This window comes from Puntigrus tetrazona, chromosome 19 (assembly GCF_018831695.1).
Source record: "Puntigrus tetrazona isolate hp1 chromosome 19, ASM1883169v1, whole genome shotgun sequence".
Lineage (NCBI taxonomy): Eukaryota > Metazoa > Chordata > Actinopteri > Cypriniformes > Cyprinidae > Puntigrus > Puntigrus tetrazona.
The window spans coordinates 5,719,025-5,739,256 of NC_056717.1; the positions used below are offsets into that span (position 1 = coordinate 5,719,025).

The following is a 20,232-nucleotide window of genomic DNA, read 5'->3' on the forward strand; positions in this document are numbered from 1 at the left end:
TCATCAATCAGTAAATGACAAAGTGTCAGAAGGGGCTGAATGAGCCAAGCACCTCGAGCAGTCCCTTCAGTACAGCTATCATACTCCCGTTCGTTTATGACGAGACAAACCATCTCCATCAGCATAAACGCTGCTAGAATAAAAGACGCCTGTTTATATGATGATCAATAGGTGCCCTTTGTAGTGCTCACTGCTGTGGCGAGGAGTTGCCTGAGGTCAAGCAGCTGCCATATTGTTGCAAGTTCACACAGGAGCATGGCGGTATCTGTGGCTGGCTCAGTATGTGGAGAAATATTTAAAGAATTGACCGGTTTTCACGTATTGGAAAAGAGTTACATCACTGTTGTAGTCGGTTATATAGCCGGTGCATTTTTAAACATTCGTTCGGATTCATTGAAGAATCAGAAAAAAAGAGAGACCAAATCTAGAAGAACTGTCTCCAAGATGCTTGAAAGATACCAACTTGCAAAGTTGCACCCTGAAAGCTGCTTTAAATTAGTTTTTTCATCTGCTAACAAGCATTGATCAATACTGAAACCGCATTTTCAAAACCGTTTTCATTACCAACATGAATCTAGACAGAGTGATTCATCTCGCCTTCAGAACTCACTCAGACCAGGGAAACGGTTTTAAAATGAGCTCGCTTCCTCATAACACTGCGAACAATTATCATTCAGAAAACATACTTTACATTTAAAATGACACCAAAAACAGGGAGCATTACATAATTAACTTTTAAATCTTTGACGTCTAAATGATTCGTTTAATTACCGGATAAGAATAACATCTTTTTATTCTCAGCACAAAGAATGAATGAGAAAAGCAGCATTTCCATCCTATATTTCTTTTTATACCAAAAACAAAATCCCGTCAACATTTACAAAATTTACTTAAAAAAATATATTAGTGCTTACAGTTTTTCTCAGATCAGAACTGAAACTCTCAAAGCTATTCCCAGTCTTATAAACTAATTGCAGTTGCTTTTTGTACATTCAAGCATCTGCTCCTACATTTTCATTTTCATTTTCTAATAATCACGTTCAAAATGTATTATATAGTCCTCTGTGCTGTACTGGGAGTCAGACCCCTCCAAACATCTGCCGCGAGTTGTGCGAGTGAATCTTTCAGTAAGGAGAAAAATACAGAGAAACTAATTATAAACCAGTTTTCTAAAATAGCTCAAAGGTGCATCTCACGAATATTCGGCTGGAAAGAATATGTAGACAGAGGACGGCACAGAAGTGACTAATTCTGAGAGCGGACGAACGTCCAGAAAACGATCGGGGTGAACGTCTGAGATGAGGAAGAGGAGTGAAGATTAATGGAGGAAGGGTGACAGAGGACAGAGGCGCATATCAGATGAAATAAGGGCTGCTTTTGTGGACCATGTTGTCAGTCACGGCCTCACAATGGCTGAGGAGCGCAGCTAAATACTGTGAGACAGACCACGTCCTCAGTAATTCAATCAATATCCCACACACAGTAATGTGTATTTTTGAAATGGATATATGACATACATAAGAAATGGCTTCTCCATTTCAGTACAGCAACTGCCGTCTAGAGTACCCTGTTATGTCTGTTATGTCACTGTTATGACTATCTGACCGTCTTATCTGTACACAACCCCACGAGGACCCGTTCGGATTGGGCTGACGTGTACATTAACACAGATTTTTTAATATTTGAGAGATGAACTAAGGATTTCGAGCAGGAGACTGGCTTCTGCAGGTGGTGCTTTGCTATTTGCACGAATTGTTTTGAGAAATGCGTTTACCGTTTTTTGCGGATGTCAAGGATGATTGAGCCAAAGCGATTGAGAAAAACTTTAAACTTTGCAGCTTTGCAGGTAGGTTTTTCTAAATGTCACCAACGGTGCTAATCTGCTTTGCGCAATAGTCTTCTTCATGCATTTTCATAACTGAAACGCCCGTGACCAAATATGTGCAAATCTGTTAAAAGTTCATGACCCCGGTGAGCCGACATCACCTTGACCTTTCAATAAAACACACAACCTGCTGACAGAACGTATTTCACACGCTTTATAACGTGTCGTCCTTTCAAAAAAGGCTTTTTTTCTGGCTCGTCTCGGGTTTAAGTGTTTTCATCAGGGGTTTTTTTTTCGCTCCACGGATGTACTCGCTGCCTCGGGAAGGCTTCTGCATATCATCTCCTGACATGTTTAACAAATCACCCGCGCACGACGTCTTCAAGAAACCCTTCGTAGCCCGTGGTCACGCGTGTAGGTTGCCAGGGCGGTTAAACCCTGAACAGCAAACCTCTGCAGCGCTTTGAAGTCGCGTATCACTTCGCACTATTTACGCCGAACACCCAAAGTTCACGCCGAGCGAAATCGAAGCTCATTCTGCGGTTGGTTTTCTTGCCCTTAAAGGCACGGAATGATTAAAACGCCGCTCCATTAGTTTTTTCCCTGTCGTGAATCCCATCGACGCGCCCCGGGCAGCACATTGGGAATTTGCTTCAATTTGGGAGCTCTACTGAAATGATTAAAAATGAAAAATGGGATATGAAGTAGAGCAGCTGAGAGGAGCCGTCACGTTCTTCTAAAACTAACTTGTCAAACTCAAACAGATGCAATTTGTAGAAGAACTGTCATAACATGTCATTCTCTCGCTGTCAGCAAATGGAGTAAATAGCAGAGTAAATTATGGTAAAATACTTTCTAAATGGCTTTATCTTATCACACTGAAAAAAACGTAGGTTTTAAATCATGCAACACGTATAAAGTTATCGTCTCTCAAAAGAAAGAGTCAACTCTGAATCACTGAAGCTGTTCTTAAAACGAGTCTCAGATACCGATCTATATATGATGTCTGTTATAGATCAGCTGGTGATCTATCTATCTTGCATAACGCTGTCTATTATAGATCAGTCGCCTTCACGCTCACAAATGAAACGGCTTTAAATGAAATCGCCAGTTTAAGAGTCAGTCGATTGAACAAATAAGGTTAAATAAATGAATATTATAGGAAAATTAAGGTGTCTTGTTGTTTGGGACTCCCAAAACCAAATACATTCCTGCAGCACTGAACCAACCCATAGCCCTATACATCAATTTATACCAATAAAACGAACGTTAACGGACTCAATAGCTCTTTACGGTAATAATAATATGCTGGTTTACACTTTTTGCAGTCATAAGAAATTTGTTATGGGCCTGTATTATGGTGTAAAATACAATGACAGTTTAACAGAGTCAAACGTTTCACCTTTAAGGATGGGGACGAAAATCATACGGATGTAAATATAAAAGACATATATCACTTGTATCGATTGTCAGGTTTCTCCGTGAGACATGTTGAGTGCTGTTTAGAAATACGGCTCCTGATGGAGTCACGCTGTCAGAATACTGATCTTTACACACTGAAGCACAGCTTAGATGTAACTACACCAGCCCAATGTCTGAGGTGTTTTTAAGCAGATTTATGATTTTTACATTAGAGGAAGCATATATTTGACCTTCCGAGGCATACCGATGACAAATGAGTTTTCTCGTGAAGGTAAGTGAATGACAGCTGTGTTTGCCGTGTTTTTGTCCACTGATGTTCCTCGGCTCCTCCTCCCTGTAAGTCATTCTGAGTGCCTCGTTGCCCTGTCACTTTTTTGTAGCTTTTCAGGCCGAGAGGTATTTCACTCAGTGGGCCATCGAGAGGGTTTGATAGTCTCCGCATTTTTCAAAGAGCCGAGGTTTATCAGATGGGAGGAGGAATGTGCGTTCATGTTCTTACCTTTAGAAGATGACAAGGTTGGGAATAGGGTATGTGACGTGACCGCTTTCTGACCTGTGTGGAGTTCAAGGAAACACTCGAAACAAGTAGATACCAGATCCAAAGTTCGAACACACCTACTCGTTCTCTATTATTGTTTCTGCTCTGGAGAAAGACAGTCGTCGTGGCTGTGTAATAGGCAAACTGAAGGTGATTTGTAGTTATCGTGTCTTGTGGGAAACGTGTACGTCTTCTGAAGGGCAGTAATAAGTGAAACACACATCTTCATTCTTTTCAGAGGTTTTCACCCCTTACTCTTAATGCATTGTGTTTCTGTCTGGAGCATTGCAATGTTTTAACCTTTTGGAAACATGAGTCCCTCGGTCGTGCGCAGTGTAAAAATCATACAGTAACTGCTGGAAATGGTTAAAATGAGCAAAATATGCTGGAAAACCAACAGTTTAACTGTTCAGGACAAACAAGGGACTCATCAACAAACATCTATTATTTGAACTGCAAAGCATGCATGTGTGTGTATTAATATATATATATATATATATATATATATATATATATATATATATATATATATATATATATACACACACACACACACACACACATTCATATTATTCATATATATATATATATATATATATATATATATATATATATATATATATATATATATATATATATATATATATAGGTGTGTTTAAAAGAAAATCATGTTGTTTTTGCCTTTTTAATGTCTATTCATGCCATTTAATTTTTTGGGGAAAAGTAGCCCATAAAATAAAATATGAATTAAATTTAATTTTTAAAAATGTTCATTTAAAAATTTTTCTTATGCTCTAAACAATGCAATGGCATGAAAAATTCTTAAATTAAAAAACTTAAAATAAATGTATACATATTTGTATTTATATATATATATATACATAATAAATAGAACTAGTATACACAAATATATTATGTAAACAATAACTTTATTTGAATTCGATTTATATTTTACAGTTCCAAGTAATTTTCTGTACATTTACAAAAATCGTCTACAAGTTATCTAAACATTTATTCTCTGCTTTTAATTATAAGCCCATATATTTGTTTTTATACATTTTTTTTCTTTTAAGCTCACGAAAACCCATATTCATTCTAAATTGTGGCGCATCTAAAAATTCTTTAAGAATAATCGAAAACTGGACTATTCAATATTTGCCACAATAGTAAAAATAAATAAATAAAAAGCTATATTAAAAAGCCATTTCTGAGGTGAGAGAGAGGTTCTGTTTCTAAAAGAGACGTTTTCCTTTTTAGCTTGAGGACACTGACAGAAATCCAGTTTAGACCTGCAGATTTTCCAGAGGATTTTACATCTGCCCGCAGTTTTTTTTATTAAAGTCAGAGACAAGCTATTTATTAATACTGTATAAGTAATGCAATTTAATTTAAACAAGCCTTCTTTTTTTTTTCCAGGGTTTTTTTTTTTTTTACACTATGTCTGTGAACTAATGGTTGAAAAGACACACATAAAATGTTTGACAGGAGTACAGGAATCAGAGCTGTCAGAATAATCGCCCTCCCTATCCACCGACAAAAGGGGGTTTAACTCTATGAGTCCCAGAGCAGTGAGCCGGTTACTGTCAGGATACTGGCACACTGAGCTCTGACACAGTCTACAGAGGGTATTACTGCATTATTCACAGATTATATGCCTGGCCGCAATAAAACTTTTTGCAGTTCTCCCTCTAGCTCTTTCATACGGAGATATCGCTCACCATGAGGATCTGAGGGACTGGACCTCGGTCACTGCACTGGGTTATTAAGGACACGGACGGTACAGACAGAAGTCAACATTTTGGTAAGTAACCACCGTGACAAATGCCTAGACGGTTGCATGTCCGGATGACATTCGTTATGCGTCACAGCTGCTGGTATAAAGTTCAAGATAAAATAGTATGTCAATGGCATGATTTGCTAAATAATCGATCATTTTATTACTTTAATTCTCAAACTTCTACAGACTTGACTAGAAAAAATAAAAATACGCATTCAATTGCGGAAAGAAGGATCGCATCATTATGCAATAAAACGTAGATATTTCTCAGTTAAATATTTATGGCACTGAGGTGATTTTGTAGCACCTTCGGGGGTGAACTGGACAGGCCACGTGCGTGACCGCCTCGGGACGGTTCACGGGATGTGCCCTTCCTGACCCCTCTGCATTTCTACAGTCAAGGTTTAGGTTCTCCTTGGTCCAGGTGTAATGCATTGCAGCAGTCAGTCGCTATTAATCACTGCAATAAACTATTATCTACTCATTAATATAAACCCGAGTAAAGAAACGCTGATTATTGATTATTACAGTGATTTTTGTCACGCGTTGAATATTTCACAGCTTACTGTTTTAATAAAAAAAAAGACTGTAACCCACAGCCACACCTGGCTGACTGCTTTAATGAACGTTTAATGAAAGTCTGTCCGGCTGTTATAAGACAGGCTAGTGGGCTTTAGTATGGTCGTGATTTACCATACTGTAAAAAAGAGACTATATTAGGGCCATATTTCCTGTTCTGTATCTGATTGGCTTGCAGAGCGGCGGTGAATGAGCAGGAAGGATGCAGTGTGGTGTGATGCTGTGTGTCCTGCTGCTGATACTGTCCTCTAGTGCTAGAAACCAGAACAGAAGAAAAAACAGACAGAAGCCGGACAACAGTGTCATGCAGAATGAAGTCAAAAGTAAGAAACCTCTGTCTGTCTGTCTGTCTCGCTCATCTTCTTTTGTCTACCTGTCTTTCTGTCTGTCTGTCCATTTTCCTCATCTGTCTCTGTCTGTTTTTCTCTTCTTTCTATGTCTAAATCTTTATCTTCTGTCTGTCTTTTTACTTGTCTTTTTGTCTACCTGTCCCTTTGTCTTTCTCCTTCTGTGTCTCTGCCTGTCTGTCTGCCTTTCGTCTACCTGTGACCCGTCTGTTTACTTTTCTTTTTGTCTGTCTGTCTTTTTCTTCAGTCTACTCTTGAATCTGTCTTTTTGCATGTCTTTCTGTCTGTCTGTCCATTATTCTCTTCTGTCTCTCTGTCTGTTTTTCTCTTCTTTCTACACGTGCATTTTTCTCTTCTGTCTTTTTGTTTGCCTGTCAGCCTGTCTTTCTCTTCCGTCTTTCTACCTGTCTATCTGTGTGTTCTGTCTTCCTGTGAATCTTTCTCTTCTGTACTTTGTACTTGTCTTTCTGTCTGTCTGTTTGTCTATCTTTCTCTTCCGTCTGTCTTTTTTTACTTCTCTTTCTCTCTGTCCATCTTTCTCTTCTGTCTGCCTGTAAATCGTTCTCTTCTTTCTGTCTATTTGTCCATCTTTCTCTTCTGTCTGTCAGTCTTTCAATTTGTCTCCCCATCTGTCCGTCTTTCTCCTCTGTCTCTGTCTTCTGTTTACCAGCTTTCTGTTTTCTGTCTGTCTCTGTACCCGTCCGTCTGTCCATCTTTGTCTTCTTCCTTTCTTTCTGTCTTCCTCTTCTTTCTGCCTGTCTGCTCTCTTCACCTGTGCTATCCTCACTTCTTCCCCTCCTGCAGCTATGTTCTGTCCAGTGGAGTTGGCGTTTCTAGTGGACAGTTCGGAGAAAGCCAAAATGCTGTTGTTTGAGAGGCAGCGTGAGTTCGTGTTGCGCTTCAGCACCAGACTGATGCAGCTCCGGGTGTCGGGCTGGCGTATGCGGGTGAGACTCGCCCTCCTGCAGTACAGCAGCACCGTCTCAGTGGAGCACAACTTCCGCGACTGGCAGGACATCGACGTGTTTCACAGCCGAGTGGATGCCATGACTTACATCGGCCACGGCACCTACTCAGCTTATGCCATCTCTAACGCCACTCGCCTCTTCACCCCCGAGACATCGCCCAGTAGCCTGAGAGCGGCGCTTCTGTTGACGGAAGGGGTGGACCACCCGCGCAGCCCCAGCGCTGTGAGCGCGGCCGCGGACGCCAAGAACCACAACATCCGCATGTTCGTCATCGGGCTGTCAGGATCCGCACGAGACGAGGAGGACAACGGTAGGCTGAGGTCTATTGCCAGCGCACCGCCCCAGCAGCATCTGTTCAGCCTCACCGACCCGCAGCTGGATGACAAGCTCTTCAGGGAACTGGTGAGTGTTTAGAGACAGGGCCGTTTTCACCTAGAGGATGTGAAAGACGGACGGGGCGCTAAAATGGTAAGATGCACATTGAACAAGCACTAATCTAAACTCCGCGGGAGATGTAATGCATTATATATTTATGCCCGGTCTCAAAAGAATACGTACCTCTGGGTACATTTCTGCAACACTGTTTTTATGCAGCTTACGGCATGTTTCGCAGCGGTTTCGAAACAAAATATCCACCGTGCCGTTAAAACAAGTGGTTCAGTTGCGTTAAAATACGTGAAACCGCAGAGATATGTACTTATTGGTACCTGTTTTGAGACTCGAGAAAAAGTGCACACAGGTACATTTATGCCATGAGACCAGGTAGCAGCCCGCTAGCAAAATAAAGGTAGTGAAAAGCTATTTGAAACATAATTATCACATGTGAGAAACATCTCAGTTTCCTCAAAATATGTATGTATCAGGTAACGGTTTACAGTTTTGTTCAGTCCGGTCTAAAATGCTCTCTTTTCTCTTTTACAGAGTGAACTTGCAAACACAGTTGTAAGTATAGTTATTTCATAAAAAAACATTTATGTACGAGTGTACGAGTTTGTTTTTTAAAGTAAATCTGATTTACTTGCAAAAAGATTGCAGTCCTTTCTGTGTACCTCACAGAATATTTATTTGAGCTGAAACTGTTTTGGTACAAAATGTACCGCCACATGTTATAGTGCTGGCGTATCTCTGAGGGATTGTGTTTCTGTTACAGTGTCCTCAACCCAAATCCTGTCAGTGTGAAAAAGGAGAGAGAGGTCTTCCCGGAAATCCGGTGAGTATATATCACACTTTTTGTACATATTATATACAATACATATTTATACAATACATATATTTCTGTAGATATTAAAAATTACAACAGCACTAGCATTGTTAATATGTCTTTTGATATTATAAGGAAACTAAAAGTAGTACATATATATATATATATATATATATATATATATATATATATATATATATATATATATATATATATATATATATATATTTATTTTTTTTTTTTTTTTTTTAATTCTAAGTAAGTTTAAAAATCTCTAGAATCACTAGAACTATGTAAAATTTATGTATAATGTATATAAAAATGTATATATATACTATTTCACAGTATTGGTACTAAAAATAACATTCCTCCTGGCACATTTGGGTTTATATAAAACGTCTAGCCGTATCTGTCAATGGTCCTCTGAATACTCTGAATGGTGTTTCAGCACATAGACATCAGACATCAGGTCTGTGATGTGGAGGAAACACTCGGCAGAGCTGTAGTCATGAACAAACAGAGTTCAAACTGTTTGAGGAAGAAGTGTTAAACAGCAGTAATCCTCTCTCGGAGCTGTGTTTGATGAAGCGGTTAACTCCATCGCCCTGAAAGCTCTGCTTTATGGCCAGAGGAGAGCAGGTGGATTGAGGGCGGCGCGTCAAAGACTAGGAAGTGTTTCCCACAGCGCAAGTGTAGCAGGTGCTGAAGCTTTCACCAGGCCTCTCCGTGTTTCACAGATGGGTTAAAGATCAAGACCGGCGGATTATGTAGAGATTAACAAAACAAAACGCCGCGCATCAGCTCTCCATCATTGTCAGAAATCAATCCGCCCGCTCTTATTGAACTGAATGGGAAAGCCTGCACTGGTCAATGAATATCATTCAGTTGCACAAAGAAAAATGTATCTAAACATGTTCTTTAAAGATGTACAATTGAAATTATTATTACGCCTGCTCATTTAGCAATTTCTTGTAAATATTAGGGTAAACTAGGCGATCCAGGATTTGATGGGCCTCCTGGTCTTAAAGGATCTAAAGTAAGTTTTCAGTGCACTAATTCGGTTTTATTTATGGCACGATGCGCTGTTTTGCAATCTGATTTCCTCTGTTTTATCCACAGGGAGAGGCAGGTTTAAATGGACGTCCAGGATTAGAGGGTCTAAGGGTACAATATCCTGATACATTGCTCTAAGATAGTTATGATACACTTTATAGCTGGGTCTCTGATTGATCGAGCTCTTGCTTCTTTTATCGCAGGGAAGACCAGGTTCAAAAGGAGAAAAGGCAAGTGCATTTGAATTCACTTGTTTTTCTCTACAAAATGGAGCTTGCAAGCTTATCAGCAGACGGTGAGAGTGAATGTTACAGATGATATCAGACAGCAGGACAACGACATGAACTTTCACTCTCTGTCTCCGTTCTGCAGGGCGGGAAAGGAGAATGTAGCGCCCCAGGGATCAAAGGAGATCAAGTAGGTTTTAGGAAACGATTCTCTGATCTGCGGACGGTATGCGGCCCCGCACAGTGTCACGACGATCCTGTTTTTTATTCCCACAGGGCCCAGACGGACCTCCAGGACCACGTGGACCACGAGGAGATCAGGTTGTGATATATGCATGAATTTAGAGTGATTTATCGTTTGTCGCACGGTGACAGTTATTCGCAGTACTGCAATGCAACAAAAATGATTAAAAATATAATGTATTTATTTATTTTAATAAATATATTTATTAAATATATAAAAGATATTAAAAATAGTGACATTTATAAAAACATATTTTTAATGGGTAATAAGAAATGTTTCTAGACCACTAAATCAAAATTAATAATGGTTTCTGGAGGATCATGTGACACCGAAGGCTGCTAAAATTCATATTTTTATAAAAAATATATTATTGCATGTTAAGTATATTCCATTTAAGCAATTTAATACGTGAAAACACATTGTAAATTGTATTATAATTACTTTAAACGCTAATGATATTTCGCGGTTCCTGTTTTTACTGGGGTTTTTATGTAGCCTCGGTGAACATAAGAAACCTTTCAAAACATTTTGATAAATCTTTGGACCAAAACATGACATTTATATTTCAGTTTCTTTTCAACTATGGACGACATCAGCAGGAAGTTACATTGGATTCTGCTTACAATGTCTGTAAATCTGCATGCAGACCGAAGAACAGCGCAAGCTTATGATAAAGTCTATGATTATTGTGAAGAGTAACACACCTCCAGAGCGCAGAGAGGAAACGATCAGGCTCACACAGTGGGACGATCTCTCCTGTCCCTGCACTAATGGAATGTGATCGAGGGATCAGGGCTGTTCTTACACTAATGTAACATCGCCAAAGCAGTGAATCCAGGCCTACAGGCCATTGTTCCTCTCTGACGGCTGTCTTTGTTCCTCTGGATTAGCACAAGGACAGGGGTTGCTCTCTCCTGCCCTCCTCCTTCGGTCTCTGTCCCTGTGCTTTTGGTGTGATGACAGCAGCCTCCCTTTTTTTTGACCCGATTCAGATTTATAGAGCTTCAGTTTCCCACACAGTCCATTCTCCGGTGACGGGGAATCTGTCTGGCTGTCATGTGTCCAATAAAAACACATCATAAGTGATGGCACGGCTAGCTTTACTATGTCTGTTTCAGTTTTTGTGAAGCAGCTACAATTTGTGGAAACAAGCTGACCGGTTTGGGTCAAGGTCCACATCATAGAGTTTATGGAGTCGAATTAAACAGTCTGCACAAATATGCGCAATTCTGAAAATGTTATATTCTACATATTCTGAGATAAGACTTTATATGCATTTATTTAGCACATAAGGGTTATTCAAACTGACAGAAACGGATAGGGACAGATTTGAAATGATTTACAGTCAGAATTTAAATGATTGAAATGAAAAGAATTGGAAAAAGGAAAAAGGTGATATCCCGCAATTACGATTATATGTATATACATTAATTATTATTGAACTCACAGTTGCAAGTTTGTATTAATTAATTTTAAGAAAAAAAGTACATAAATTTCCAGACAAAATCTGAATTGTGAGCTAAAAAAAAGTTGCCGTTCTTTATTTTTTTTTATTTCAGTGGCAGAAAAAGGCTCCTACAAAAAACAGCATCATCGTCTGCTAGTTTTTCACATATTTTGTGCATTTATTGATTATTTGAAGTTAGCTGAGCTATGTTGGAGAAAATATTATCACATCCACAGTACAGTAAATGCCCCACATAGGTACGATTTTAAACTCTGAATGTCCTGTAGCCTAAGTGTGTCATATTTTGATAAGTTTGAGCTAGATATAGCTCAGTTCATGAAAAATTGTCAATGGCAGGCCATTTAATTCACGTTACAGACAAATGTAAATTCTTTTGAACTTTTTACCGCCACCGTGCCTAGCTGTGCAAAATTTGGTAAAGATTGGACGAATGATCTCTGACAAAGTCCTATAAGTAGGCTAACTTAATTTAAGATGTTAAGTGTCTGTAATATGGCCCCTGCATCAGTAATACTTTAATTTTTAAAATTCATCAGAAATGCTAAAACACAAAACACACACAGTTACAGCTAACTCAAGTGAACTATATAAGAAACACTAACACTGGAATATGTGCCTGTTGCAGGGACTGAATGGTAACCCTGGAGACACTGGCCCCGAGGGCCCCATCGGATCTAAAGTAAGGAGACTGCCACGCACTGTTATGACGTGACGCGTATTATGAATGATAAAGATGAAAATGATACAACAGTATGACATCTATGCAGGGTGAGCGAGGACCCAGCGGACCCACCGGGCCCCCAGGGGACCCAGGGATGGGGGTTCCTGGTGCGAAGGTAATCAAATGACAAGATACTCTTAAGATTTCTGATTTCTTCATAATCAAATAAATTAGCCTCGGTGAGCAAGAGACTTTTAAAACATTTCAAATCTTACATTTGTGAATGGTGGTGTATCAACATGCATTTATTATTGTATAATTATAATGAAATCATGCTCTTTGTGCTTTGAAAGGGGGAGAAAGGTGGCCAAGGCAGACCTGGGCCGACTGGGCCTGTTGGTATCGGCGAGCCAGGATTGCCCGTAAGTGATATAATCAGTAAAAACACTAGAGGGAGACACACATCCTCATCCTTCAAGAGTTGCACTGTAACTATCAGACATCTTGTACACTGTATATGTGTGTATAATATAGTAATATTTAGTATCTGTTTGTTAGGGCCCATCAGGACCTCCAGGAGTTCAAGGCAACCAAGGGTTTCCCGGAGAGGGTTTACCAGGACCGAAGGCAAGAGTTAACAATAAAAACCTCGATTTAACTTAAAACTCACAAGTGTCTGAGAATATTACATTCAGTTCACAATTAAGTATACTATGTAATAATCGGGGTCTGCTCATTAGCACTGATGTGACTGGTTGCACTGATACACTGTTGTTCAGGGTGACAGAGGATTTGAGGGTCCTAAGGGTGGACGTGGACCTCCTGGGATCAGCATCAAGGGTGATAAGGTAAAGTATCAACTCAGTTTAATAAAAAACGTGCTGTTGCGGAGTGTAATAAGATCCAGCAACAAGACAGTTGTTTCTCACTTGTGCAGGGTAACACAGGGCAACCGGGTTTGCCTGGACTGATGGGATTTCCAGGAGTTGGGCTCCAGGGTGAAAAGGTAAAGAGGAATTCTTATCTCCATCTTATCTTATATCCATAGGCTGCATGCTGCGTTATTTTATAGGGTATAACGGTGCAGCTTCTGTTTTGTAAACGCTTTTGGATATGGTGTTTCTCCCTGCAGGGAGACCCAGGACCCATAGGACCATCTGGCCCAAGAGGCCCACCCGGAGTGGGCATGGTGGGAACTAAGGTACACTGTGCGCGTTTACTTTGTTATATTTGTGATCTGATACAAGTACTTTAATTCTAAACTATCACAAATATCCCTTAAACCACATTTAAAAGAATAGACCCAAAAAAAGTAACTCAACGGTGATTGATATTAACACTCAAAAATGAAATTAGGTACCCTCATGTAAGTTTTTTGGCTGAATTATTCCATTAAGGGCTCTATGTGTTTATATGTAAACTCACAGTACATTCAAATTTAATCCCAGGGTGACCAGGGCTTTCCTGGAGAAACTGGATTGCAAGGTGAGAGAGGAATAGGAGAACCAGGACCAAAAGTATGTACAATTTTAATTCCCTTACTTATCTAAATCAAATATGATCTATTTCCGTATTTTTCAGTGTACCCTACTGAGTACACAGCACCATGATGTTTTGAATAATGGCGGTATATTGGTTGTATGACTTTAGGGAGAACCAGGCCCAGTCGGAGCACCTGGTATTCCTGGTATCCCGGGTGAAGATGGGTCAGTGGGTCCAAAGGTAGGAGACAGCTACTGAGTCACTGGTTTCTCGTATTTTGATTACCGTTTCAATTAAAATGTAACCTGTGGAACAGCTTTAAAAGTGAATGAATGTCATATGCAGTCATATGCAGTTTTAAGGTGTGGCAAAGAAATACCTTTCTCATCTGTTTTCTCATCTGAGCGCAAATATTGGCAAGCATCAAATAAAGCTGTGGGATTTTACCACAACATGCATTGAATTCCTGTTTCTATGTGTTTACTCACCTGGTATTTCTGCACTGTGTTCGTTATGTCAGGGTGAGACGGGTTTACCTGGTGCTCGAGGTCTAGAGGGCTCAGCCGGGAGAGGTATTCCTGGTGAGAAGGTACAATGATGTTTTCTTAGTTACCACAACTGTTTACGTACAGCAAGTTGTAATTGACATGTGGCTCTTATGATCAAACAGTGATTCACAGAATACATTCACTGACACCAGTCATGCTTAAAAAATGGCCATTTCCACAAACTAGTATTTGCTATTTTAGGTTACAGTGCCATTAAATGTAAGCTTTACATTGCAATTAAGTGAATTTATTGATTCAAAGTGAGTTTAACACATGTTGTAACCATTTCTAATATATATCGACAACAGATATTTGTATTTCACATAAAAAAAAAAAAAAAAAAAAATATATATATATATATATATATATATATATATATATATATATATATATATATATATAAAATTTAATTTTAAGAAATTAAATTGAACAAAATAAATACATTTATTATTAATTGATAATAACATGTTTCTTGAGCAGTATATTATGATTTCTGAAGGATCATATGAAGACTGGAGTCATGATGCTGAAAATTCAGCTTTTATCACAGTAATAAATTTATTGTTAAATTGCTGCACATTTTTGATTAAATAAATCCAGATTTGGTGAGCATTAAAAACTTTTTGAAATAAAAGAATATTTGAAAAAAAAAAAATCAATCATATATTTTATACTGTTTTAAATTTTGAATAAAAATCCTAAATATATACTGCCACAAAAAAGTCCTTAGAGACTTTTAAAGGAATAGTTCACACCAAAATGAAAATTTCTGCATATTTTCCTCATCCCAAAGCCATCCTATGTGTATGTGTATGTGTATGTATATCTTCTTTCAGATGAACACAGTCTCAGTTTTTTTTAAAGATGTATGCTGGCTCCTTTAGATTTGTTAATGCTGGTGGATAGTGACCATTATTTTAAAGCTCCGTAAATCAGATATATCTGCTAGTACTGTGACGTAAACCTAACCTATACGCCTCCAGGGGATTATCACATGTCTTCTGAAGCAGATCGATATTTAAATATTTTAAACAAAAGTGTTTTAAAATTATAATGTAAATAAGAGACTGACTGACTGAGTTGGTATTTCCAACCTAAAATCTGAATAATAGTCATATACTGTGTCGCTGTAAATTTTGTTTGTGAATCTCTCCACAGGGGGACCGAGGGGACAGAGGATCTCGGGGTCTCCCAGGAAGTTCTGGAGCAGCGGGACCCCCGGGGGCAAAGGTGCGTGGGACAGTGACAGAGCTTAAAAACATACAATCTGGTTTTGCATTGGGAATGTGGAGGTTAATGTCCAGGTGGTTGTGTTTAGAGGTCTGGAATGTCAGATGACTTTTAAAGAGTTCATAAAAGGTCTTTAGGGTTTGGCTGTACACTTTTATGGTTGTTCATGATCAGTCTTCTAACAATCATGCTGCGTTGTGAGAATATCCACCCATAAAAACCATAAATCTCTCACTATCCATGTTGTCTTATATACTCTATAAACATGTTTTAAAACTAGTAATAAAAGATCTCTTTTATGCCTAGGGAGAACCAGGACGTTTAGGTATGATGGGTTTACCAGGACCTCCAGGTCGAGGATTACCTGGTTCAAAGGTGCGTAAAAAAAGGAATATTTGTACTAAAGTTAAATATCTGCACAACGATTGGTGCCTTTGTCGACAAGGTTTGGCTTTTTGCATTCTAACCGAATGTTATACATTATTGTATGTATGTTCTTTATATTATGTTGGTTGTGTGTTTTTTTTTTTAGGGAGAGCCAGGACCTGCAGGCCCCCAAGGTCCTGTTGGAGAGCCAGGTGTCGGGACTACAGGCCCTAAGGTTATAGCTTCAAAGACTATTACTGTATAGTTTAATAGGATTTTATTTGCCCTAATAAAATCTATGCTGGCATGTTTCAGGGTGACAGAGGAAGTCCAGGGCCAGTGGGGCCACAAGGAATGAAGGGGGAAGGTTATCCTGGACCACAGGTGTGCAGAGGAGACAGAGTCTTTGCTAAGAACAACACAGAAAACAAAACCAATAACATGCATCTGTATATATGATGTATTCTCAGGGGCTTCCAGGGTTGCCTGGGCAGTCCGGTGAAGTTGGGCCTGAAGGACAAGGAATTCCTGGACCAAAGGTATTTGTCAATATACAATTCATTTGAAATCTAGTCTAGTATTTTGGGTTAAATTGATGTAGTTGTTGTTTTCAGGGAGACCGGGGCTCGCCTGGAGCAACGGGCCCTTCAGGGCCTCCAGGGATTGGACTGATGGGTCAAAAGGTTCAATAAAACTTCCTAAAATAAATTTTGCATAGTCTCAGAATATATTCAAAACTGATTAATGCATATGATTTTTATAGGGTGCAGTGGGCCAGCCTGGTGCTCCTGGTCTTTCAGGACCTCCAGGAGAGGGAATTCAGGGACCCAAGGTAAAAACCCTTACTACAGCTCAATCAACTTGGAAAACAAGCAAAACATTTCACCATACAGAAGCTTAGACCTTTAAATAAACATTTTGTGATCACAGGGAGATCCTGGGTTTCAAGGGACCCCTGGTCCTAGAGGGCCTCCAGGTGATGGTCTGCCTGGAGAGAAGGTACTAGATAGGAAAACACTGAATGACTGTATTATGTATGTCAGTGTTGTTAATAGTATGCTACTTTTCAAATGCAATGACAAAATTAACAAAGTCTGATGGTTTCAGGGTGACAGGGGCCTACCAGGTGAACGTGGAAGAAAAGGAGAGATAGGAGAACATGGAATGGCTGGACAAACAGGAGACAAGGTAATACATAGTTACCAGGACCCCATTCAGTTCTAGTTGACATTTGCATGGCTTTCTGAGCAAAGTTGTAGTCAGAACTGGCTACAGTCCAAGTCAAGGTTCAGACCAGAGTAGAGTCCAAGTCCAGAAAACGATGGTCTGAATGAACCACATACACAATGTTTTAGCACTCAAGATAGGACTTGATCTAAAATCCAAGTTCAAATGAGTTAATGTCAAGACCATTATAATATGGTTCCAGAAACTTGTGAGACTCGAGACAGAATTCAGTTTTGAGCCCCACAAAACTGTTTCTGTTTCTGTGTTAAAAGCATGTGAAAAACCATTAACGTTACACCAGAGACATTAAACTCATTTCATGGTTTACCTCCAATTCTAATTTTAGAATTAGTCTTAGGTGCCCATTTAGTCTTTAAGTCTGCTTGAGAAATCACAGGTAGGTGTGTTGAAGAAATACACTTTGCAGTACTGACTCTGTTAATAATAAAATTCAACTTAAAACATAGGGAAAACCAGGAGAGAAGGGAGAGCCCGGCCTATCTGTGAGTCAAAGATTTTTATTCAAACTTTTTTTCAGAAGACTGACTTCTATTGTATAAATAACATATATTGAACTTGATCCCACAGAGAGACCAGGTGATCAGAATAATCCGGGAAATATGTGGTATGCAATCATCCCTGTTATTCAAGCTAAAACTATATAAAGGTTCTGTTTTAGGTGGGGGGCACTTACTTTTGTGCGTTTTCTCTCAGGATGTGGTCTGAAATGCAGGACAAGCCCTCTGGAGCTGGTCTTTATCATCGACAGCTCAGAAAGTATAGGTCCGGAGAACTTTGAGCTGGTGAAGGATTTCGTGAACGGTCTGATCGATCGTGTGTCCGTGAGTCATGAAGCCACGCGTGTCGGGGTGGTTCTCTTCAGTCACATGGACGTGGTGGTGACCAGCCTACAACAGCTGTCCGACCAGGCAAGTATTAAAGCTGCTGTGCGCAGGATGCCGTACCTGGGCGAGGGCACCTTCACGGGCAGCGCCATCCGTCGGGCCACTCAGCTCTTCAGAGCAGCCCGGCCGGGCGTAAGAAAGGTCGCGGTGGTGCTGACGGATGGTCAGGCTGACAAACGGGATGCAGTGAGGCTGAAAGATGCTGCAGAAGAGGCTCACAGTGCTGGGATTGAAATCTTCGTGGTGGGCATCGTGAACAGCAGTGACGCCCAGTATGCAGAGTTTAAAAACGAGATGAACATTTTGGCATCTGAGCCTGACGAAAGCTATGTCTACTTGATTGATGACTTCATGAGCCTGCACAGTACGTATGCCTGCATTCCTTTTAAAACGGTGTAACTGACTAAACACGCTTATGCTAACGTCTTGTGATTTCGCAGCACTGGAGAGTAAACTGCTGAGTCAGATCTGTGAGAGCGTTGACGGACCGCTCTTCAGTCAGAATGGCAAAACATTCCCTCCATTTGAGCCTGAGCCGGTTCCAGACAGAACTGAGGTTCCCACCAGGAGTTATTTCATCACAGAGGGCAAAGAGGTCATTTTATTTTTATTTACTTGTTGCATCAAATGAAGACTATGTAATATGGTTTTAGATATGACATATGGGTAAGTTTTTGTGGGAAATTCACATCATGTCTTTAAACATACTGTAAAGAAGTTGTCCCAGCTAATTAGAAGTTGTCAAGACCCTTTGTGGTGAGGTGAGGTGATTTAAAAAAGTAACTTAAATTTCATCAATTTAAATGTAATGCATGGTCTCAATTTACCAAAAGCAAGAGAATGATTGATTAAAATATGGCCATGATTTAACTAAAAAGGGAATTAAGGCAAACATGTCCATGAATAAAAAAATATAGGTTTTAATTAATATAAAAAATATATATTAATAAGCAGTGAAGCAGTGAAATTTTTACTAAGTATTAAATGAAAAACATGGAAAGAGTGGCCGAATGGCCAGTTTTTAAATACCTCTTTTTTCACAGGATGCACTTCCAACTGAGTTTGAGACCACTTCTTCTCCAGACGACTATGATGATATGCATATTAATAACAACTGGACGCCCTTTGTTGATGGGTCTTTAAATGAGCTTCCTAAGGTGACAGATGCGCCTGCTGGAGATAAGACGAGACAATCCTCCATCTCAGTTGTGGGACCCCAGACACCCATAAACTGGCGGCCTGCTCCAGAAATCGGCCCACCTCCTCGAACTCTACCTCCACCGGCCCCTCAGCCAAACAATTTCATGAAAGGTAAACACCCTTGCTTACAAAACAAATACAGGCCAAGTGAGGCCTACACCTGGTATTAACTGGCATTGTAAATGCATCTTGAGTGTTCACATTTAAATGTAGATTGAAACCTGATTCAGTTCACTTTGGAGTACTTCAGATGTATGCTGTTTGTATGTGTTTCAGAGGTAGGCTGTAGGCAGGGATTGGATCCTGGGCCGTGTCGGGAGTACAGGGTGATGTGGTACTACGACCCGGAGGCCAACGCATGCGCACAGTTCTGGTACGGTGGCTGCCAGGGGAACAGCAACCGCTTCGAGACGGAAGACCTCTGTCAAAACACTTGTGTCCAGACATAACATACCCTCAGAGGGCTTCATTCAGCAGATTCACATCAAGCTGTGTCGACGCTGCATTCATGCACTATGCAGATACATTTTCATTGGCGTACATGTGTTTTACGAGAACAGTAAGGATTCCTGCTACACTGACTGTAGATCAGATATGTCCTTTGGGTCAACGCTATTTTAAATATCGTTTACTAGACTAGTGCTGCTCCATTTTCTAGAAAATAACATGTATATTCAAAGTAGCACATTTTTTCCTAGTCGCACTGAATGTTTTACAAATTCATTTATTTTTTAATATTCCTTCCATAGAAATAGTAAATATTTCTGTTAATTGTGAGTTCTGTTAAAGGAATAGTTCACCCCCAAAATGAGAATTTGCTGACAATTTAATCATCCACCAGGCCATCCAAAATGTAGATGAGTTTGTTTCTTCAAATGCAGTGGTATTACATCACTTGCTTAACAGTTATACCTAATGGGTGCCGTCAGAATGAGTGTCTAAACAGTCGATAAAAATATCACAA

At 39.7% G+C, this 20,232-nt stretch overlaps 1 protein-coding gene across 1 annotated transcript; it reads left to right on the top strand.

The window, feature by feature from the left end:
* Window positions 1-6,343: 6,343 nt before the first annotated feature.
* col28a1a (collagen, type XXVIII, alpha 1a) lies at window positions 6,344-20,161 on the top strand. The gene is made up of 34 exons (XM_043218150.1): window positions 6,344-6,464; window positions 7,293-7,858; window positions 8,378-8,398; window positions 8,607-8,666; window positions 9,640-9,693; window positions 9,777-9,821; window positions 9,914-9,940; window positions 10,083-10,127; window positions 10,214-10,258; window positions 12,275-12,328; window positions 12,417-12,485; window positions 12,664-12,732; window positions 12,869-12,937; window positions 13,090-13,158; window positions 13,248-13,316; window positions 13,443-13,511; window positions 13,759-13,827; window positions 13,961-14,032; window positions 14,313-14,381; window positions 15,499-15,570; window positions 15,877-15,945; window positions 16,103-16,171; window positions 16,252-16,320; window positions 16,407-16,475; window positions 16,551-16,619; window positions 16,700-16,768; window positions 16,867-16,935; window positions 17,044-17,124; window positions 17,631-17,666; window positions 17,752-17,788; window positions 17,878-18,432; window positions 18,509-18,663; window positions 19,112-19,379; window positions 19,545-20,161. The coding sequence occupies exons 1-34, from the start codon at window positions 6,344-6,346 to the stop codon at window positions 19,715-19,717; spliced, it is 3,522 nt and encodes a 1,173-aa protein (XP_043074085.1). The 3' UTR covers window positions 19,718-20,161.
* The last annotated feature ends 71 nt before the right edge of the window (window positions 20,162-20,232 follow it).